The following is a 21,168-nucleotide window of genomic DNA, read 5'->3' as shown; positions in this document are numbered from 1 at the left end:
ATTCGACACCGTGTCGCATGCGGTCCTCGCCCAGACACTCCACTCCATGGGCATCCGTGGGGCGGCTCTCAACTGGATCAGATCATTATTGGAAAACCGCACGTTCCAGGTATTCTCACAAACTGCCTGCTCTGATACCATGACATTTAAACACGGAGTACCACAGGGCTCCATTCTTAGCCCGTTGCTTTTCAACGTGTATATGAGTCCCCTGGCCAAGATAGTGGAGGATACAGGGCTTTTAATGTTTTCTTACGCTGATGACTCTCAGCTGCTTTTTTCTTTATCAGCTGTAGACTCTGACAATTCTTCTTCCTCACAACTCGGACTTAGTAAAATCGCTGAATGGATGCAAAAAAACTTCCTAAAAATCAACTGCGAAAAAACCGAGTTAATCGTGCTAGGCAAAAATAAAGAACTCTGGGTACCCCAACACTGGCCAACTGAAATGGGCGTCCCCCTACCCCTGTCACTCATGCTCGCAACTTGGGCGTCATTATTGACAACTCACTCAGTCTACACCAGCAAGCGGTAAAGACTTCGGCCACCTGCTTCGCCATATTGAAATGGCTAAAAAAGATCTGTTGGATGCTGCCTGAAAACACCAAGAAAACTGTTGTCAACGCCCTAATAACATCCAGGCTAGATTATGGCAACGTTCTGTACCTGGGGGCGAATAAAGCTACTGTCCGCAGGTTACAGTCAGTACAAAATGCAGCAGCCAGACTACTCTGGAAAATTCCTATCTCTACTCCAACTACTAAATATATCAGGAAGTTACACTGGCTAAAAATTGAAAATCGAGTCAAATTTAAATCCCTATGCTTTATGCACAGGATTTCCACCAATACCGCTCCAAAATACCTGCAAAACCTGGTGCGCCCCTATCGTCCTTCCAGATCTCTTCGGTCTTCCACGGCAAATCATTTTGAAATTCCAAAGATCAAGCTGTCACGTATGGGTGGCAAGTCCTTTTCACTCCTAGGACCTACACTTTGGAATTCAATGCCACATACATTGCGGTCTGAGCCGAGTTACATCAAATTCAGAAAAGCCTTAAAAACATGGCTATTTAACATCTAGTTTTCTGTAACCGCATTGACATTGGGATCTGCTGCGCCGGGAAACCCTTTGTTGGGTAGCTGTGCGCCATACAAATGTAAACAAATAAAATAAATCCTCTCCCCCACTGAGCACCATATTGCCCCACTGAGAGAAACTTGCACTGCCTTCAGCTACAACCCAATTATGCCCTGTTATAAACACCTGGATGTGACTCAATTCAAATTACGCACTAAAACTTTTACACTCATTCAGAACCAGTGAGTGATTTTGCCTGAAAAGTTAAAGACATGACTACAGGACCCAGAAGGGACACATTTCAATGTCTGTTACTTATATCCTTAAAAAACGTAAGCAACATGGTTTAAAAAGACCACATCCCTGAACAAAGAGCTGCTGTACACATTTTGTTTTCTAATCCACCCATCAATCAGGCATTGCAGTACCTCCAGGAATGGTGCACTTCCCCATGCGGTGAAAATAATGCTGTTCACAGACAGACAAGAAAATAAAAGTAGTGCTTCATGCAAACTCTGTCAATTGATGCTGATGTGTTTCGGTGTGCATAAAATCAATCTGGCCACTTTACGACCACTCTGTCTTGCTTTATTTAGTTATTTATTTATTTTTGACATTTTGAACTTTCTAATCCAGATCATGCTACATTTTGGAATAGTAAAATCTTAGAAAAATACATTTTGGATCCATTTCAAAGTGGAACAAATAAACAGAAGGATGAGAACCGTTTCCCGAAGTCATGTCGTTCAGAGAGGAGGAGCTAGACAGAAACAGAGGGAATAAAAGGAAGGAAGAGAGGAGGGGGCAGCGGCAGAGCAGAAGTGGACACTGTCCTTGTCTTGGCAAAAAGGTAAAGACTGAGTCCTTTGTCTTCTGTGCCCACCCACCCGTCCCCGAACGGACACCAACGCCAAGCCTTAGCTATAGGTCTGCCTGGACCGCACAAATTCTTTTTTTTTTTTTTAAGTAGGGGAACGGAATGTTTGAAATTAAAGAAGTAGGGGCACGCAGAGCCCTGCCGGTCCCGCCCTCTTCGACCACTGAACACAATACAGAAAATAGCCAATGTTGTTCTTTTGAAGGATCTTGAGCAGCACCAGGCGAAATCTGGATCCTATAGCCACTCCCTTGGGGGATGCCCAGGCCACAGGCCACTCATTCTCCCCCAAGCCTCCCAGGTCTCCCTCCCAGCTTCCACACAGGCGAATCAAGGTGTCAGGGGAATTGCTTAACAATTTACAGTAGATACGCGAAATTGCTTTCCTGGGCGTGTATTCGTCCACCAATCTGTCTTCAAGTGGGGAGGACTCTGGAAGCTCTTCACCCCTGGGGAGTACTTTCTGTAAGGTGTGACGGATCTTTAAATATTGGAGATTTGAATTCTTCAATTGGATCAACACTATCGCCCTCGCTTAAGTACTATAATGGAGAGGTTTTATTTTGGTTTGAGTATTTCATCAGAGGATTAAGAAAGCTTGCTGCCTCCTGCAAGTTTGGTGGTGCGGTGGAGGAAAGAATTAGGGATCAGTTTGTCTTAAAATGTGCTCAAGATAAAATTAGAGAGGAACTGTGGTTGAAAGACGAGTCGCCCTTGGATGAGGTTTGGGCAATTGCAAAAAGTGTGGAACACATGATGAAATGTGTTGATGAGTTAAGCTCTGTTAAAAACAAGGCTAATACTTTGAGCAATAGTGTTGCAGTTGTATGTCAAGTGAAAAGTAAAACTTCTGGAGAGTGAGAGGGATAAATCTTCTTGTGTTGCTGAAGGTGTCTCTTCACTGGACAACAGGTCTGTATGTTTCAGATGTGGGAGAACAGGTCAAAGAGCGAATGCTGCATTCTGTCCAGCTCTACATTTCAGTTGCAATCCGTGTTTGAGAAAGGGTCATTTTGCTAAGTGTTGTAATAGAAAGGTAAAATGGAGGGAACAGTCTCAAATCAAAGAACAACCACAGGTAAAAGAGATCATGTATCAGGTAGATGATAAAAAAGCAAAACATCCCCCTCATGTCGTTACTATCGAAGGTGTTGAGCTTGAGATGAAATTTGATTCCTGCTCGCAGCTCACCATGATTTCCAAAGACATTTTTGATGTTCACTTTGGAGACAAAGACACACCGCTTAAAAATGATGTTTCTCCTGTTGGTTTTTGTCAGGTTTACTGATCAACATTTTTGGTTATATTTTAGCGTGTATCGAGGTGAGTGGACGCATGACTACTGTTAAAATATTTGTGGCCATCAACGTTTGCTGGGTGTGCTTCTCAACCCCAATGCGGTGCCTCAAGTCCAAGTTCAGTTGGAGGATAATTCTGTTGCCAACCTAGCAGAATGCTTTGCTGATGTTTTTAAAGACAAATTAGGGTGCCTGAAGGGGTACAAACATCACATAAAATCGAGAGAGGGTGCTGTCCCTGTTGTTGCAAAGGTTAGGAGAGTGCCCTTGAATGAACAGACTGGAATGCAGATCGAGATTGAATGCTTGGTCAACATGGGAGTAATTATGCCAGTTGAGGCAACAGAATGGTTGGCTCCGACAGTTGTTGCCAAAATGGCCACTGGTGAGATACGCCTCTGCATTGACTTACGCTCACTCAATAAAGAAGTAGTGTGGATAGATTTCCACTGCCTAATATTGATCAGTTGGTTGGCACTTTGGTAGCTGCAAAGTACTTCACCACCCTAGATCTTGCCTCAGCCTACCATCAGATGGAGTTAGACAAACCTTCACAGGATTTGACGGCCTTTGTAACACCCACGGGCACCTTTACATTTCTGCCATTTGGGCTTGCTTCGGCTGCGCCTGTTTTTCAACGGATAATGTCTAATGTTATCAAGATGATTTGTTGATTTATGGTAGCACTACGACAGAGCATTTCTCAAGGGTTTATGCAGTTTTAGAATGCCTGAGAAAGGCCGGATTGACTCTCAAAAAGGAGAAATTTAAGTTTGCCGTGGAAAAAGTAAACTATCTGGGTCGTTGCATTTCAGGGAAGGGCAGTTTTCCAAAGAGAGAACTCCATTGTGAACATTAGTGAGCCTTCTAACAAGGAGTTGTCTTTTTTAGGAATGGTAGAATGTTACTGTAAGTTTATACCTGGGTATGCAGATAAGACTCAAAATCTTAGGAGGCTGACAGGTAAGAGTGTGATTTTTTTATTGGAGTACTGAGTGTGCCAGAGAGTTTGTCTCCCTCAAGGAGGATTTGAAGAAAGCTCCCTTATTACAAGCTTTTCTGCCAGGCGAAGAGACTCATTTTCACTTATGCTAGTGCCAAGGGATTGGGAGTAGTGTTACTTCAAAAGAACTGTGGTGTTGAACGTTGGATTGCTTGTGCTTCGAGGTGTTTGAGGGGCTCGGAGCTTTATTACTATGTAAATCGAGAAGGAAGCTTTGGCCATCTTTTGGGCATTGAGGAAGTTTAGAAATTTGATTTGGGGTACCAAGGTGAAAGTTCTGTCTGACCATAAACCTTTTAAAGAGGTGTTTTCTAAAAAAGGTCTAGATTCAATTTCTTCAAGAATTAACAAGTGGATCATTTCACTTCAAGAGTTTGATTTTGAAGTGGCTTATTTTCCAGGAGTATCAACAATTTTGCTGATTGTCTTTCTCTTTTAGTTGATGAGAAGGTAATTGATTTGGATGAGGCGAGTCTGGTGGATGATGTTATAAATGTCTGTGAAATCACTTTGGGTGCGATAGAAGAGTCTGAATGGAAACCTAAATTGGAAATGATCATGAAATTACAAAAAAGTAATTGACTTGCTTCTGTTGGGAAAGAACAGGCATCTAGAGAAACCCTGGTCTTTAGTTGGTGAGGAATTGATTTTTGTGGATGGTGTACTTGTTGGGGGTACCAAGCTTGTACCGCCATTAGGAGTGCGGAGTAGGCTTCTTAGTCTTGCACATGTTGGTCATCTTGGTATAGTGAAAACGAAGGAATACTTGAGAATACAATTCTGGTGGCCATGGATGGATAAGGAGATTGACAGAATTGTTCGTGATTGCCTGGAGTGTTGTACCAGTGATAAAATATTTGAAAACCAAAGAGATGCCCATGGTCTGTAGGAGGTTACCTGATCGGATGAGATAGCCATTGATATTGTTGGACCTTTGCATGGTGTTGGTGATACTCCCTACTTGATTTTTGTCCTGGATCTGTATTCTAGATGGATCCAAGTGACTTCTGTTAGGGATATTTCATCAGCGAGTGTCACAGTTCTTGGAGGAAATATTCAAAAGGGAAAGCTTTTCCAATTGTATTCTCTCCGATAATGGGACACAGTGGTGTTCTTCTGAATTCTAGTCCTATCTGAAAGATTGTGGCATTGACCACAAGAGAAGTTCTGTGTACCATCCAGAAACTAATGGGGCTGTGGAAAGGGTAAACACGACTCTCAAGGAAAGCATGCAATTAGCCAGAGTGAATAATTTGAACTGGAAAGCTGTCCTGCAAGACAGGATCACAAATGATCGCATGTCTCCCCACATGACCACAGGAAGATCTCCATTTGAATTGTTCAAGGGTGGAGCCTCAAGCTCCAAGTCGTGCCCAGGATGGATGAATTCGAACAAGGGGTTGAAGGATTATCAGATAGGGGATTTGAGACAAAGGGAGTTTGATAAGCAACTGACAAGGAAACACTGTATTATGATGATAAAAAATGTGCTCAAACCAATGATATGAATGTGGGTGACTTGGTGAAGATTAAGGCGCCTGTAGGTTGTCAACCCTGGTCAAAATACACCGAAGTTAGAAATGCTGTCAAGATTTTCAAGAATGCAGTGAAGACTGATGATGGCAGAATTTGGAATAAGAGTCGGGTGGTGTTGGTTAATTCTAATCTTAATCCAGCTGCTAGTCCTGGGGGTCTCGCTCACTCGTTTTCCTCGACATCTAATGCGGATCCATGTCTGACGAGTTCATGTTCCTTGCCTATTAATGTCAGAGAGAGGAGTCAGAGGGTCCGTAGATTACCTTTGTATATGAAGGACTATGTTTGTTAATTTTTCTTCATTTGTATTGTTCATTTTATTGATGGCGTTTTATTTACTCTCTTTAAAGATTCCATGTTGCATTCTTTTCTTCACTTAAGTTATTTCATGCATTCTTTTGGTGACGTCTTGTATGTTCTGTGTAGAATCTTTTCATGGGTTCTATGTGGAAATATTCCTGTTAATGATTCTGAATTTGTCAGTTGCTTAAGAGCTGTGGATGGCTGAGGTGAATAGACCGGACTTCTACTTGGTGTGCAATTCCTATTTACTTGAGTGAAAGACACCACAGGGGGCCATTAGATATTCGCTTTGTAGTTCTACAAACTGAAACTTCTCACCGTGCCTCCACAAGGGATCTTATAAAGATTAATCAGGAGTGTGCTGTTTTCCACGATTTCGACAACACTGCAGTTAGTGCATTGGAAATATAATATTTAATATGATTTGACAAATTAATGTTTACTCATGCTTATTTTTATTTTTTGTCCTATTGTTATGTCCCATATACGTTCACTATAACTTGCATTTCTTATTATGTGACATGACGGATTCGCCAAATGTTGCTTTATATATATATATATATATATATATATATATATATATATATATACACACACACACACACACACACACACACACACACATACATATATAAGTGTATATATATATTGATGTGATCAAGGCCGAGGCAACCTGGTTGAAACGCGTCATGTTGGAGAATAAATTTGCACTTTAAGAACTTTACCTCTTGTGTGGTCCGTTCCTGCTTGAGAAACGTTGGGTGGAGTTTGGAGAAATATATATATATCACAACAAAGATGCCCCAGCATTGAAAGAGCACATGACGGCGCCCTCGTACCATCAGGTCAGTTTAAGCCTCGCTGCAGCTCGCTCCTTCACTGCCTTATCTTTTCATGATGCCACCGACGCGTTTCGAGGCTAGAACGCCTCTTCTTCATGGGCTTTAAGCAGGAAACCGGCATTGAAACATCCCCTCCATGTGCAAGTTGTTATTTGTAAAACACGCCCACAGTGGGCTGAGCTACACTTGATTATAGTAATCATCGAATTATGGGACTCGTAGTTCCATGGAGAGTGAGTATATATATATATATATATATATATATATATATATATATATATATATATATATATATATATATATAAAACAAACTCCCAACTGCTCTGGACGCAGTTAAAGCGGGCGCAGACCTCAAAAAGCAAACACTCCAGTTGAAAGATGAGCCAGCACCAAAAAGTATGTTTCAGCAGTGCATTTAATAAGCAGTAAGTGCAGAGCAAGTGCCCTCCATAACGCGTTTCGCCCCGCGAACGGGGCTTGGTCACATGACGCGTCAGGAGTAGGTGGTGATTTAAATTGTGAATAAAAGCCCAAGCGCCAAAAGAAACAGGTCGCGAGGGTAAAATAACAACGTAAATAAGCAAACAAGTTAATGTGATAAAGTGTCCACAAACAATATCCAATAATAGTGAATATTGAAAACAATTAGAGCATAGTGCTCAAAAACGGCCAAACAATTTATAACAGAAGGAAAGAAATTCATAGTAAATACATTGAACCTTCTGAAAAAAAGTTGACAGTATAAACATCCCACAAAACAAGGAAAAAAGAAAAAGAAAGAATTATATGCAAGTGCACATTAAAGTTTCCCTTGTAAAAGAATGGCCTAAAATTGAGGTGGACATCACCGATTGCTTAATATATACAAAATACAAATTATTAGACCAGAAAAAGTTTCAGATGTTAAATACATGGAATCGAACTAGCAGCAGAGGACTCATATTATGGACGTTACCAAAAACAATTCAGATATCATAGGTATATAAACCAGCTGTAAATTCATCATATTTGTATCTGAAATAATCATCATTATATGGACTTTGGAACATCGTGAATCAACAACGCCTCCTCCCATTCACAAAATTCATGAATCAGAAGAAAGGCATCAAAAAAACCATTGGACATATAGCAAAAGAAACACACACTTGAAAATGACAAAAAGTTCATTAAGGATGACATATCTGGAAAAACCACTAGTTTCATAGGTAATGATGTAATTCATCAAAAGCGTTAAGACCATTGGGGGGATCTAGTGTCGAGCAAAATAATGAAAAAAGCCTCTTTTTGTCGGAGGAGTCTTTCTCGATCACCACCCCTGCCAGGATTAGCCACAGAGCACAACAGGGTGTATTTGAGATCTTTTAGTTTCTTGTCGTGCACAGATTTAAAATGGCGCGCGACAGGGTAGTTCATGTCCGAGTTGACTATGGCCCGTATGTGTTGCAGAATACGTTGGTGTGCTTGCAACTTAGTACTCCCAATGTATGACAATGAGCAAGTGCAGGTCAATTTATAGATCACAAAATCACTGCGACATGTTAAATGTTCCCTAATTGGTATGGCACGGTCACTAAATGCAGATGTGTAATGGGTGCCATTGACTGCAAACGCGCAGGCACGGCACGAGGTGCATCTGTAAAAGCCAGGTTTGTTGAGCCAAGTGGTCTTAGATTGGATTTCTGGCTGTGTACGGTCAAGGGAATCTTTCATAGAGGGAGCTCTCCTAAAGGTGATAGCTGGAGATTTGGGCAAAAAAGGGGCTAGAATTATATCTGTCAATACAATCGGCCATTCAGATCTGATAATTTGGCTAAGTCTGGAGCTTTGAGCGCAAAATGTGGTGATGAATCTTGCTGTTGTTCCACCAGTAACATCAATGTCTAGTTTGGTTTTGGGGGTCAGCAATGTCTCACGTGTACGTGTTGATACTGTGTTGAGAGCTCTGTCCAGTACCGCTCTTTTGTAGCCCCTTCGAAGGAATCTATCTCTAGATTCTGTTAGACATTGTTGAGTTACAACAGGATCGCTACAGATGCGTTTAATTCTAATGAATTCCCCCAAAGGTATGCTATTGATCGTGTGAGAGGGGTGAGCACTGTGGGCATGTAAGATGGAATTGCCCGCAGTGCTCTTCCTGAAAAGTTTAGATTGTATTGTGTTATTGTCAATGTAAATCAACACATCCAAAAATTCAGCAGAAGTGACTGAAATAGTGGCAGTGAATTTAAGATTCCTGTCATTCACATTGATTTCCTTGACAAAATCAGCTGCCAGAGTTTGAGATCCTTTCCAGACGATAAAAATATCGTCTATGAATCTCCAGTAGGCTAATAAGTGAGGAAGCCAATGAGCGTGAGTGACGCCAAGCACATGCTCCTCCCACCAGCCACATGCAAGCATGAATAGCTGGGGAAGAAGCATGAACCCATTGCCACCCCACGTTCTTGATGATAGAATTCTTTGCCAAACTGGAAATAGTTATTAAAGAGGCAAATACGAATCATATCTAACAACATCCGATTGTGATCACGCATAGTTGCCTCCCGGGAATCAAGAAAAAACTGAACAGCTTCCAGACCCTGGAGATGGTTGATACTGGTGTAAAGTGCTTCAATATCCATCACCAGGAAACATAAATCAGGACCCCAAGTGATGCAATTAATCTTCCCCGGAAAATCAGTGGTATCTTTAAGAAAGGAAGGGAGGGAAATCATATGAGGCTGAAGAAAAAAGTCGACATATTTTAAAATATTCGCATTCATGCTCCCCTGTGCTGAAATGATAGGACGACCTGGGACTGGGGTAGTGCATTTGTGGATTTTGGGTAACAAATAAAACAAAGGTGTGATAGGGTGCAGATCATTCAAAAACTTAGATTCCTCTTTGGTCAATAAACCACATTTTAACCAGGCATTGATATCTTTTCTGGTTTTGTCATAGCTATTCAGCATAGTGAATTTGGTGGTTTTAGAATAACAAAGGGGGTCATTAAGTTGGCGGGTTGCCTCTGTAACATAATCACTTTTAGCCCAGAGAACAGTGTTCCCCCCTTTGTCCGCACTTTTCACAACTATCTGATTGTTACCTTGGATCTTTTTAACAAGCTTAGTATACTGTAAGTTGTTAAAGTCACATTGTTTTTTCTTTTTTCCCAGTAACGTCCTATTCAAAGTCTTAAGCTCAGTAATGACTGTCCTCATTTGCTAAAGAAATGAGGGTTTGTAGCCCCTGCAGATTCCTTACTGAAAGAGTTTCATCCGTTGATGGAGTAGTCTGTCCTATGCCCTTGTTAGGTTTCTCAGGATGTAATAGGAAATATTTTTGAAGTTTGATTTTCCTAATAAATTTAAATACATCAATCCGTGCCTGGACATAGGAGAAATTGTTCGGTGGACAATAGGACAAGCCTAAGGATAAAAGTTGCTCTTCCGCTTTGGACAATACAAAGTCAGTCAAATTGATTACTGTGTTGTCTTGTGTCTGAGTTATTTGTTCCAATTCCAGCGCGTTCTGCCCCTCCCTCCACCTCTTTTTGGCAGCTCGTTTCCTGCGCCAACGTTTTTGGCTGCTGGTTTGCCTGCTTGTGGAGGATTGTTCCGTGAGCGCAGGGAATACCTCCGGTCCTCGCTTACAAAATTAAGTTCAACTACTGAGAAAGATGTCAAATCAGAGGACCCTGCATCTGCAGAAGGTGTACTATCCTCAGAACCCGTGTTCTATCTCAAACCCCTCCTTTGCACAAAAGAAGTGGAAGCCACAACGGGGGAACATCAAGGAGGCCGCTTTATTCAGGAAAGTAACACATAACAGGCAAATGCATTTCGGCAAGGAGCCTTCTTCAGTGCCCGGTGAGTATGTCAGGAGGCGTGCACAAATCCCAAAGAAATGAGTCCCGCTCTGTTGTGATAGGTTGAGGCCCAATGACTCCCCCTCCAAGTGGAAACATCACCCTGATTGCTGACCACTGTGTGACAATGGACCGCAGGTCCCAGAATGCATTGTTCCGGTGCTGGGCGATGCTGGGGTAGGTCACAACCTAATTGCGCAGGCGAGTCAGGGCAAGTTGGACACGAACAATGTCCTGATGTGTCCCGTACAACAAAGCACCCCCTCAGGTCCCCACACAGCACCAACCTTCTGTCCGAGAATCTGTTTGGCGAGGACACGACGACAATGCATCTAGCCCAGTGTGAAGCACAGTGGCATCAACATCGCTTCTTTTCTTCTCGGGCGGTGAAGGTGGGCTCTGGATAATCCGATACCTCGGCACACAAGAAACAAGCAGCCGTAGCCGCCCACGCCAATGAGCACCAGAGCCAACTTGTAGTGCGGGGACTTCCAAAAGCGTGTCACTGGCACACACGCTGAAGTAAATGCCAAACACCTCCTTTGCACGAAAGAAGTGGAAGCCACAACGGGGGAACATCAAGGAGGCCGTTTTATTCAGGAAAGTAACACATAACAGGCAAATGCATTTCGGCAAGGAGCCTTCTTCAGTGCCAGGTGAGTATGTCAGGAGGCGTGCACAAATCCCAAAGAAATGAGTCCCGCTCTGTTGTGATAGGTTGAGGCCCAATGACTCCCCCTCCAAGTGGAAACATCACCCTGATTGCTGACCACTGTGTGGCAATGGACCGCAGGTCCCAGAATGGATTGTTCCGGTGCTGGGCAATGCTGGGGTAGGTCACAACCTAATGGCGCAGGCGAGTCAGGGAAAGTTGGACACGACCAATGTCCTGATGTGTCCCATAGAACAAAGCACCCCCTCAGGTCCCCACACCGCACCAACCTTCTGTCCGAGAATCTGTTTGGCGAGGACACGACGACAATGCATCTAGCCCAGTGTGAAGCACAGTGGCATCAACATCGCTTCTTTTCTTCTCGGGCGGTGAAGGTGGGCTCTGGATAATCCGATACCTCGGCACACAAGAAACAAGCAGCCGTAGCCGCCCACGCCAATGAGCACCAGAGCCAACTTGTAGTGCGGGGACTTCCAAAAGCGTGTCACTGGCACACACGCTGAAGTAAATGCCAAACACCTCCTTTGCACGAAAGAAGTGGAAGCCACAACGGGGGAACATCAAGGAGGCCGTTTTATTCAGGAAAGTAACACATAACAGGCAAATGCATTTCGGCAAGGAGCCTTCTTCAGTGCCAGGTGAGTATGTCAGGAGGCGTGCACAAATCCCAAAGAAATGAGTCCCGCTCTGTTGTGATAGGTTGAGGCCCAATGACTCCCCCTCCAAGTGGAAACATCACCCTGATTGCTGACCACTGTGTGGCAATGGACCGCAGGTCCCAGAATGGATTGTTCCGGTGCTGGGCAATGCTGGGGTAGGTCACAACCTAATGGCGCAGGCGAGTCAGGGAAAGTTGGACACGACCAATGTCCTGATGTGTCCCATAGAACAAAGCACCCCCTCAGGTCCCCACACCGCACCAACCTTCTGTCCGAGAATCTGTTTGGCGAGGACACGACGACAATGCATCTAGCCCAGTGTGAAGCACAGTGGCATCAACATCGCTTCTTTTCTTCTCGGGCGGTGAAGGTGGGCTCTGGATAATCCGATACCTCGGCACACAAGAAACGAGCAGCCGTAGCCGCACACGCCAATGAGCACCAGAGCCAACTTGTAGTGCGGGGCCTTCCAAAAGCGTGTCACTGGCAAACACGCTGAAGTAAATGCCAAACACCTCCTTTGCACAAAAGAAGTGGAAGCCACAACGGGGGAACATCAAGGAGGCCGCTTTATTCAGGAAAGTAACACATAACAGGCAAATGCATTTCGGCAATGAGCCTTCTTCAGTGCCCGGTGAGTATGTCAGGAGGCGTGCACAAATCCCAAAGAAATGAGTCCTGCTCTGTTGTGATAGGTTGAGGCCCAATGACTCCCCCCTATATACACACTTATACATACCTGAGAAAGCCCCAGGCCTGCCCACCATAAGGGGGAAAACATGTATTGACATGAGGATTTGTGAACTGAAACCAGTCAAGTCCACAATGTTGAAGAGGACAACTAGTAACAAGAACAATAAAAGCAGAAAGATATATTAGGTCAGTCAATTTGCCTAGTATTGAATCTACCCAGAATAATTTTGATTGAACCATGAAACTAAGATTAATGGTATACGACTAGCCTATACACTTGTTTACTGCAATCTCCTTGACCACTGATGCACCAAATCTACCACCTGACCAGCAACACACGTTGGCCACTAGATCATACTTCCTTTGTGATACTTGATTGCCAAAGCATGTAGGGCCAGATGTAAGTAGCCCTTTACCGGTCAGAAACGGCCGAAAATACCGATTTTCAGCCGTTTCCGACCGGTAAAGGGCTATGGAGATGTAGGGGCTAAAAAAAACGTACATTTTCGGTAATTTTACCGAATCGGTAAAATTACAGATTCGGTTAATTTACTGATTCTGTAAATTTACCATTCGGTAAAAATACCGAAAATGTATTTTGTGATGTAGGTAGCACTTCTAACAGTGCTACAGGGCCTTTAGAATTCGGTATTTACTATGCAATACAATTGCATGGTAAATTACGAATTCCTGTGTACATGCACATCTGTGCATGTACACCTGTGCCATGTGGCACACAGACATGCCCTAAGGGCATGTATGTGTGCCACATGGCGCAAAAGCCAGTTACAGGGGTGCAACAGGGTGTCAAAGTGACACCCTGTCCCCCTTAGCAATTCAGTATTTTTACCGATTCGGTAAATACCGAATCAGTATTTGCTATTGAATCCTATGGGCTTCAAGGCCCATAGGATTCAATAGCAAATATCGATTCGGTATTTACCGAATCTTACCGATTCTGTAAAAAATACCGATTTTTTACCTACATCTCATTTACAGATTCATAAATACCGATTCTGTAAAATTCGGTATTTATGAATCGGTAAATGAGATTTACCTACATCTGGCCCCTAGCTTCTACCTTTGACATATACAGTATCAGGGGTGTGGTATTCCTATGGTTTGACACCAAAGACATATTGTTTGGGGTAAAGGACAAGAAGTGTTCTTGTTTATTTTGTCCTTTGGACAAATAGCCCAACCCCTGCAGCATAAACCCTTTGGCTGCCAGATTACACTACTACATTAAGAATTAGGGAAGGGCATTGTCCGCAGTCAAGGGAATAGTTGTGCCCATATGTAAATCCTGTTCGAACTTTTATTTAAGGTTCATTAACACAAAGCCTTTTTATTAGGATGAGCGCTCTAAGAAAATGTTGTAAATTCAGCCTGCACTACTGACAGTGGTTTCAGTATAAAAATGTGTACACCCGTTTGCAATATATGGCTATGTATGATGCTTCCAGAATGGTCTCTAATTAGATGCAAATATATGCAAAAGCTTGAAAGTTAGATTGACGATTCTTAGATTTCAAAATAAAATAGTCCTAAAAAAAATTCAACTACGAAAAAAACATGCTAAACTACTGTGACATTTTAGGTACCATTTCTTTTAAAGATCGTTCAGCAAAATGTGGTGATGCATGCTAGTATTTCCTAAAAATTTTCATAATGGAATAATCAGTGTAACCAGTTGAAACAAAATTATAAGGGAAGTGAAAATAAACAAGCAATAGGTAACAAATTTGGTGGTCAGTCTTTTCGTTATGTCAATGTGTGCCATGTTTTGACGTGGGTTTTGTAAAACACAGTTGTGGGAGCTGCTGGGCCCTCATCAATAGAACAAACATTGGATAAAGCTAAAATATTTTTGCTCTAAAAAAAACAAACATTGCCAATGTAGTTCCTGTCACGGAACAAAACTACTTAGCGTGCCAACATGCTACTTGTGAAAGAGCAGAATGCTATCACTCACAGTGAAGACAGCCAGTAGATAGAGAGATTACATTTTAACTAAAAAACAACGCCAGACCTAAATATGAGCCCAATTCTTAAGGAAAGTCACAATAGTGCACCTATGGTATTAGTTCTTGCAGTAGTGCTGATATACGACTTTCTTGAATTCACAAGAATTTCTAGAAGTAGGTCAGGAAAATGTACTCCTAGAAAATATTTGTTAACTCCATTTCTCAAGCATAAAGTCCGCCAAAAAGGAGTATTACACAAAAGCTATCAACGACGCCCATCAGAAGCAAAAAACGGTTTTCTCTATTGTGAAATCCTTCACCCACCCCAAAGCTCTTCAGCCCGAAATCCCCCCTCTGAAACTCTGTGCAACCAAATTGCAGATTTCTTCAGGGAAAAAATTGCAATCATTCAAAAGGATTTCCCGCCCCCCCCCCCCCCCTGACCATTCCCACTCTTGGACCCCAGAAACAGGTAGGCGATCACCATCACTCCCTTTGCGGTTTCCAACCTGTCTCCCTCCAACAGACCCGCAAGTCGATTCTGGCCTGCAAATCAGGAGCTCCAACTGACTCCTGTCCCCCACGCATACTACATCATTTAATTGAGGTACTCAATCCTAACATCAACGCTATCATAAATGCTTCCTTAGACTCAGGGGTAGTGCCTAACGAATGGAAAAAGGCCATCGTGAAACCCCTGATGAAAAAGCAGAATAAATCCCCTACGGATCTGACGAACATGCACCCCATCTCACTCCTGCCTGTTCTAGGAAAGATCACGGAACAGATAGTGTACTGGGAGCTAAAAGCATTTGTAGAGAACCATAACATTCTGCACCCACAGCAATCTGGCTTTCGCCCCAGCCACTCTACCAAAACGGCCCTGATAGAACTCTCCGATTCCATCAAGTTCCTGCAGGATGAGGGAAGGAAAGCCGTCCTCATCCTGCTTGATCTCACAGCAGCGTTCGATACAATCTCCCATGTCATCCTGATTGATAGGATGCGTGAGATTGGCGTGACAGACACAGCTTTGGCATGGGTAAAATCTTTCCTGACCAATAGGTCCCAATCTGTGTCGTTGGGTCCCCACCTATCCAGCGCAAAACAAACATTACATCGGGAGTACCGCAGGGGTCCATATTAAGCCCATTACTTTTCAATATCTATATGGCACCCCTCCTGGCTGTGATAGAGTCTCATGGGATCCTTGTCACGTCATATGCTGACGACACCCAACTCGTCGTCTCTATCGACAAAAACTGCACAGATACAGAGCTGCGGTTTCAGAATTGTCTCACAGAGGTATTTCAGTGGTTGAATATAAACCACTTGAAGTGCAACAGCGGGAAAACTGAAATCATACCATTAGGGAAAGATTTACTCTTTTGCCCTAAGGATTGGTGGCCCAAAGATTCAGAGGCCCCGCCTAGTGCAGTGACTTCTGCTCGCAACCTGGGTGTGCAATTTGATGCAACCCTCTCCTTTGACGATCACGTCAGGATTACGGCCGGTTGCTGTTTCGGACTCATCAAATCTAAAAAAAAAATGTTTGACTTCCTCCCCATTGCTTCTAGGAAATCGGTCGTGGTTGCATTAATACTCTCCCGACTCGATTACTGCAATGGGTTGATGGCCGGAGTGAAAAAGTCCACTCTGAAGAAGTTGCAAAGTGTACAGCACGCTGCTGCAAGATTAGTGTTAAAACTACCCAGGAAATCTTCAGCCTCAGCAGCATTAAATTGTCTCCACTGGTTGCCTCTGCATAAGAGAATCCTTTTCAAACTCTTACTAACAGTTTTTAAAGCCCTGAAAAACATAGGTCCTAAATACCTCGCCAACCGTTTTATCCACTATGACCCCGCACGCTGTCTGAGATTCTCAGGGACCAACCTCACCAAGATCCCAAGGTATAAATACAAAACCAGGGGTGGAAAAACTTTCACAGTCCTTGCAGCAAGGGCGTGGAACAACCTGCCCGTAAACCTCAGACTGATTGAGACTGAGAGTCTTTTCAGGAAACAACTGAAGACTTGGGTCTATCAGCAATCCGATACCTATGTGATGGCAGCCATCTAGATCCTTTATCATCTAATCTCATACATGCTCGCTTAGCGCCAAGATGCTCCCTCCGGAGCGAAAGGCTGCGCTTAATAAATACCCACAAATACAAATACAAATACAAATTTTGGCACTGGCAAATAATTATGTGTAGATTTCCTCATGCGAAAATATGTTGCACTGTAACAAGTTCACTTTCCCACCTACCACTTTTTTCCCCCAACCCTGGAAGAAATTTTACCTCAGCCCTTCTCAGGAGTAAATTTACAACTTTCTCTATATGGGAAAATATTGGAGACAAGCTGATGAAAACCCATAAAACATGCAAGTTAGTAGGTTTGCGCAGACTCAAAAGGACATGTCAATCATGGGAAATTATTCCCTACCACTTCTTCCAGCCCCATTATATAGATCTGTGGAAAGGTGGCAAAACAAGAGAATTGCCAGAACTCAAACCTTAATATAAACCTGGCATAATCAGAGAAGCTATTATCAGAGCTCTTAAATTATGGCAGCAATCTCATTGTATGTTGCTGCTCTACATGACACCAATGGACAAGTGGATTTTATCACAGGACAAGAAGTTTTATGAAGCAATCTGTCCCGTGGACAAGTAGATATTTTATTAAATTCCACACCCCTGCAGTATGCATGCCTAACTGGTCCCATTCCTCAACCCTACCATACCACCTCTTTAAGAGAAGGGTTGTAATTAGCCTGATGATACTTTTGCCCAAGTCTATTGGACCCAATCTCAAACATAACTGTTATCTCATTAACCTACCTCTCACGGCACCTTGGCTGAAAGAAAATATGTCAGCACATCTGCCTACAACATGGTTGTGCTTGAATATGCCCTTCAGGTAACTCTGTTCAAAAGCTGTCTCGTCTGCATCCCGTGCCCTGCCGACGGCCTGTGCCCTTGCCATTAATGCTGCCAATGGCAACTCCTGCCCCGCTAACACTCCAGCTGGCAAACCCCACCCCACAAACACTTCCGCTAGTGACCCATTCCCTGCTGACACTTGTTCCGCTGACCCCTGCCCAGTCGAGCCTCCAGCCAACACTCCCACTGGCGACTCCCTGTCATATTAACACTCCCACTGGCAACACCCTGACCTGCCAACACTTCCACTGGCAACACCCTGACCTGCCAACACTCCCACTTGCGATCCCTAGCCACACTACTGCCAGCACCCCTTCCCCACCTACAGTCCTGCTGATGGCCCCATGCCAACACTCCTACTGGCAACACCTGCACTAGCAATAATCCCACCAATAATCCCTTCACCGCCTGCACCTTCAAATCTCTGCCACAGCTTCACTCCAGCCAGCGGCCTCAGCAACACTCCCAAACCCACACCCAGCCCCTGACACCAAACCTGAACCCAAAAATACACCAGAGAGTAGTTTTGAGCCCAACAACACCCCCAATGACAGCCCCGTGCACACCAACAGACACAAAGGCAGAAAATGCCTGAAGGCACTCTAAATAGCATGCATTATCCTTTATCACTCCAATAAACAATCCTACTTGATTACAATCCCAGTATCACCTCTGCAAGACGAGACTCCAGATGGAAGCCCTATTTCCTACAGCTCCCAAATTCCCTGCGGATTCCTGCAACCCCTACCCACCAATTCTATGCATTGTTTATCAACTGCCTGCAAACCCCACACCACCCTCCCTTTCCTTATTCTTCATCATGCAGCACTCCACTTTTGGCCCGACACTAGGGTGTTTGTATTGTATCGTATTGCAGCTTTTATATAGCGCTTACTATGAAGGGCGCTGAAGGGCTTGCCTACATGAGTAGCTTGAAACACCGCATAGTGTGTGATTTGAAGGATTTTGTCTTTGTTTAGATCCTAGGTACTGTGGGTCTCTCTACTCTCAGCAGCAATCACTTTACCGTTGCTGTCCATCCCAGCACTTACCGAGCGTTGACAGCCCCAGTCCAGCACCACTCCCATCCCTCCTCCCTCCCGATTCCATGCACTAAACCACCCTGGCTCTCACTGGGAGAGTAGGCTATACTTACCCTCCCGGCAGCGCCTTCTCCAGATGGTGTCAGTGCTCAGGAGCTGTCGGAACTTCCTGCATACTCTAGCCAAACTGGGCAGCTGAGTACCGGGTAGAGACCCGAATATATGCACCAAAAGCTCCGGCGGAAGCTGCAACAAGGAGCGGGGGGCTTCAATCCGTTCCTCTTCCTCCTCCTCGGGCTCAGCCTCCGGATCCCGCTGCTCCCGTCGTCGGCAGCCCCGTGCCTGACCGACCCCGCATAGACGTGCACACACCGCCATCCGCACTCACTGTAAGGCCAGCCACAACACAGGCACAGCCGGCCAGTGGGCGGGGCATACGAGGACGTCAGCGCGTAACCTCAGCACGGCGAAGGGAGGTCAAAGCGGATGACGTAAAGCCTAACGTTTAACACCCCTCCCTCTCCTCCCTCCGCGCACACACACACACACACTGTCAAGTAGGCGGAGCCAGAAAAACTGACGTTAAATAGTAAACACATAGGAGGAACAGTGAATGAAGTAATTAGTAAACAACGAGCAATCGAGTCGGCAAATCAGTCGTGAAGTAAACAAGCATTTACAATGCAATGGTTTCGCCTTTGGAATAGTTAGAGCTATTGGAATTGTAAATGACAACATTTGAATTTATGTGTTGGTTTTGAAAACAGATAAATAAATGGCATTGTCATTTACATTGCCATTAGCTTAATCTCTCGCAAATGTGAGACCTATTGTACCCTACGGACGAGCCATTACATGGACACTAGACACCACTGCCCACTTTTAAGCGTTTTCCACCCACGTCTTCCGCCCTACCTGTTGCCTCCACTCCACTTCAGTGTTGGCTCCTGCCCCAACCTGCCTCCTGCAAGATCCATCCTAGAGCATGAGGCTCCTCTGCTGAAGCTTTGTATGGAGGTCAAGGGTCGAGGCTTGCTCCAAAGACAGGTACAGTCCAGACCGGCTACTTGAAGTTCAAACCCACCTAACCTTGCACCCCACTGTGGCATGGTGCCTGAGGGGGAGCGGCCCTAGTCTCACAGCAGGCGGCGAGCTTCTCTTTCCAATCCACCCTGCTCAGTCACCCAGGCACTGACCTTGGCCTCCAACAGGAAAAGCTCAAAGAAAGCTATGTACAGTCTACCCAGACATATGAGTTAAATCACCACTTTTATTTCAGGTCCCCTTAGTGCCAAGAGTGAGCTTAGTGAAAGGAGCCACGCTCCACAAGTGCTTCCGGGTAAACTTCTTCATCTTCTTGAAGATGTCATGGCCACCTGCGAGGGCTGGGCCCCCTCAATCTTGGTATTTTATCTTATAATTTGGTTAGAAATAAGAGTGTAGTGTCTTCAGATGCCATGTGATCGGCTGAAGCCTAAGACCTTACGGGCATTGCTCATGTTCCATTGTGTAGGGACAGTTGGATGGACCAGCAGGAGAACACCATCACTGAATTTTACAATTATTCTGCAATTGACACTTGCTTTATTCCCACCTTTCTGTTTACAGACTACACTCCGAGCTACTGTAGTGGCAGTATCCTCTGAGCTCGTGTCGCAGAGCTGCCAGGTGGCGCAATGTATGTTCAAGAGCACGTATGGGCCCCTATGTATAATATAGTCTCGGCGTGAAAGCAGCAAAATACAAAAAATATGTATGATTACAGCTTTACAGATGAACAGCAGTAAAGATGCATGATTAGAAATAGTGAGTTTAAACTACTAGTGTGAACTTTTTGGGTGTGTTCCTGCCTAATCAAATATATGAAGAATGCTACCTTTTTTTACTGGATCTGTACTATAAATCTATTAAAATGTGTTTTATTGGAATACAAATAGCTTAAATAAATCCCTCCTTCAGAAACAAAAAGGAGTAGCTTTGGGTTAAAAAAGAATGTTCTGTGCTAAAGGTCACACTGTGTGACAGAGCTTGGGTATAGTAGTCGTTTTACAAAGTGCACTTAAGCTGAAGCTGGTTTAGCATTTACTGTATTTTTGTAGGGACCTTGTATGTAGGAGACCTGTTTGTACCTTAGTAAATATGGGCCAAAGCTTTAACGACTCACTCGTCGAAACAGTTTGCTAATCCTGCCACTACTTAATTAAATTCCAGAAAAAATATGTAATGCGTTTTTAAAGACCACTTGCTGATGGCAGCTGCGTCCTTTGCCATGGTGGTCCCCTGTCATGCTCCATAAATGGCACATGCCATCCAGGTTACTTTGGAGGGTGGCACAGGGGCACAGCGTGGCGATCTCTTTCACGCAGAGGGACGGTTTCAAGACCTCAACAAAGAGAGGCA

At 44.1% G+C, this 21,168-nt stretch overlaps 1 protein-coding gene across 2 annotated transcripts in view; it reads right to left on the bottom strand.

Annotated features, from left to right (window-relative positions):
• FBXO31 (F-box protein 31) overlaps positions 1–19,222 on the bottom strand; it is a 166,672-nt gene extending 147,450 nt beyond the window's left edge. Inside the window, exon 1 of one of the 2 annotated variants that reach the window (XM_086946544.1) lies at positions 18,882–19,222. In XM_086946544.1, the coding sequence (XP_086802670.1) occupies positions 18,882–19,146 (265 nt within the window). In that variant the 5' untranslated portion in view covers positions 19,147–19,222. The remainder of the gene's footprint in view (positions 1–18,881) is intronic. The other variant, XM_086946545.1, reaches the window with a different exon arrangement.
• Between the last annotated feature and the right edge of the window lie 1,946 nt (positions 19,223–21,168).

Source organism: Lissotriton vulgaris, chromosome 12, assembly GCF_964263255.1.
Source record: "Lissotriton vulgaris chromosome 12, aLisVul1.2, whole genome shotgun sequence".
Classification (NCBI taxonomy): Eukaryota; Metazoa; Chordata; class Amphibia; order Caudata; family Salamandridae; genus Lissotriton; species Lissotriton vulgaris.
This window is presented reverse-complemented; position numbering and strand designations above follow the sequence as displayed.